Source organism: Acanthisitta chloris, unplaced genomic scaffold (genome assembly GCF_000695815.1).
Source record: "Acanthisitta chloris isolate BGI_N310 unplaced genomic scaffold, ASM69581v1 scaffold2434, whole genome shotgun sequence".
In the NCBI taxonomy this organism is placed as follows: domain Eukaryota; kingdom Metazoa; phylum Chordata; class Aves; order Passeriformes; family Acanthisittidae; genus Acanthisitta; species Acanthisitta chloris.
In genome coordinates, this window is record NW_008667491.1 from 411 (window position 1) to 1,554 (window position 1,144).

Consider the following 1,144-nt stretch of genomic DNA (forward strand, 5'->3'; position numbering starts at 1 on the left):
CACAACTCCTCTTTGTCTTCCATAGGTCTTATTCACGTTGGTGATGAACTGAGAGAAGTCAATGGGATTCCTGTAGATGATAAAAAACCTGAAGAAATAATACACATTTTGGTAAATACCAAGCATTTACAAATTAATTTAGGAGAGTCAAGAAAACGTAATTAGGCTTATGATTTCTACTGTATTTCTTAGAAAAAAGTATATTCTACTGTAATGCCTTTTCTTCCAGTGCCATCATATGCAAACTTCTCTTTCTTTTCTCTTGAAGAGTGATTTTCCACACATTACATATATATGCAATTATCACAGAATCAGTCAGGTTGGAAAAGACCTCTGAGATCATCGAGTCCAACCTATGACCTAACACTATCATGTCAACTAGACCATGGCACTAAGTGCCAGTCCATTCCAGTGTCTAATTACCACTTCCGTGAAGAAATTCTTCCTAATACCTAGCCTAGATCTCCCCGGCACAGCTCGAAGCTATATCCTCTTGTCCTGTCTCTAGCTGCCTGGGAGAGGCCCATGTTGCTCCAACCTCCTTTCAGGTAGTTGTAGAGTGATAAGGTCACCCCTGAGCCTCTTCTTCTCCAGGCTAAATAACCCCAGTTCCATCAGCCTGCCCCCCTAGGACTTGTGCTCCAGACCCTTCACTAGCTTCATTGCCCTTCTCTGGATGTGCTCCAGAGATTAGAGATTGCTTGCAAAGAGTTAAAGACAGTAATATGGCTATAAATATGTTGCAGAATGTTGCAGACATCAGTATATAATTACAGTTTCTGAAGTCCACCATGATCTGTTGAATTCAAGCTATTTTAAATGTATTCATTAATAATACATTAACTCCATGTGACATTTAATTCAGAATACATGTACTAGATAGAGTGTATAACTGCTATGTGAAGATTTTATTTGATTTGGATTTGCAGTCTATAGCCATACATATTATTCTGTTTGTGCTCCTCTGAACTACATAATCTTGAAAGCCAGACTGATTACTCACTTAGGGAACACTATTGCAAATTAAGTAATTTAGGCTTTTTCCGAAATATTTAATATCTTTACATCAAAGAAGTTGATGAGGCTCATGACAGCTCTTTTATTCATGCTGTAGACATTTCTAAATACACAAATACCTTGCTGT

General features: G+C 37.8%; 1 protein-coding gene across 1 annotated transcript in view; it reads left to right on the top strand.

Moving 5' to 3' along the window:
• Positions 1-25: 25 nt before the first annotated feature.
• The window catches only part of MPP7 (membrane protein, palmitoylated 7 (MAGUK p55 subfamily member 7)), a gene marked incomplete at its 5' end in the record, with an annotated part of 36,474 nt that continues 35,355 nt past the window's right edge, over positions 26-1,144 (top strand). Inside the window, one exon of the mRNA XM_009072506.1 lies at positions 26-111. Coding sequence (XP_009070754.1) covers positions 26-111 — 86 coding nt within the window. The remainder of the gene's footprint in view (positions 112-1,144) is intronic.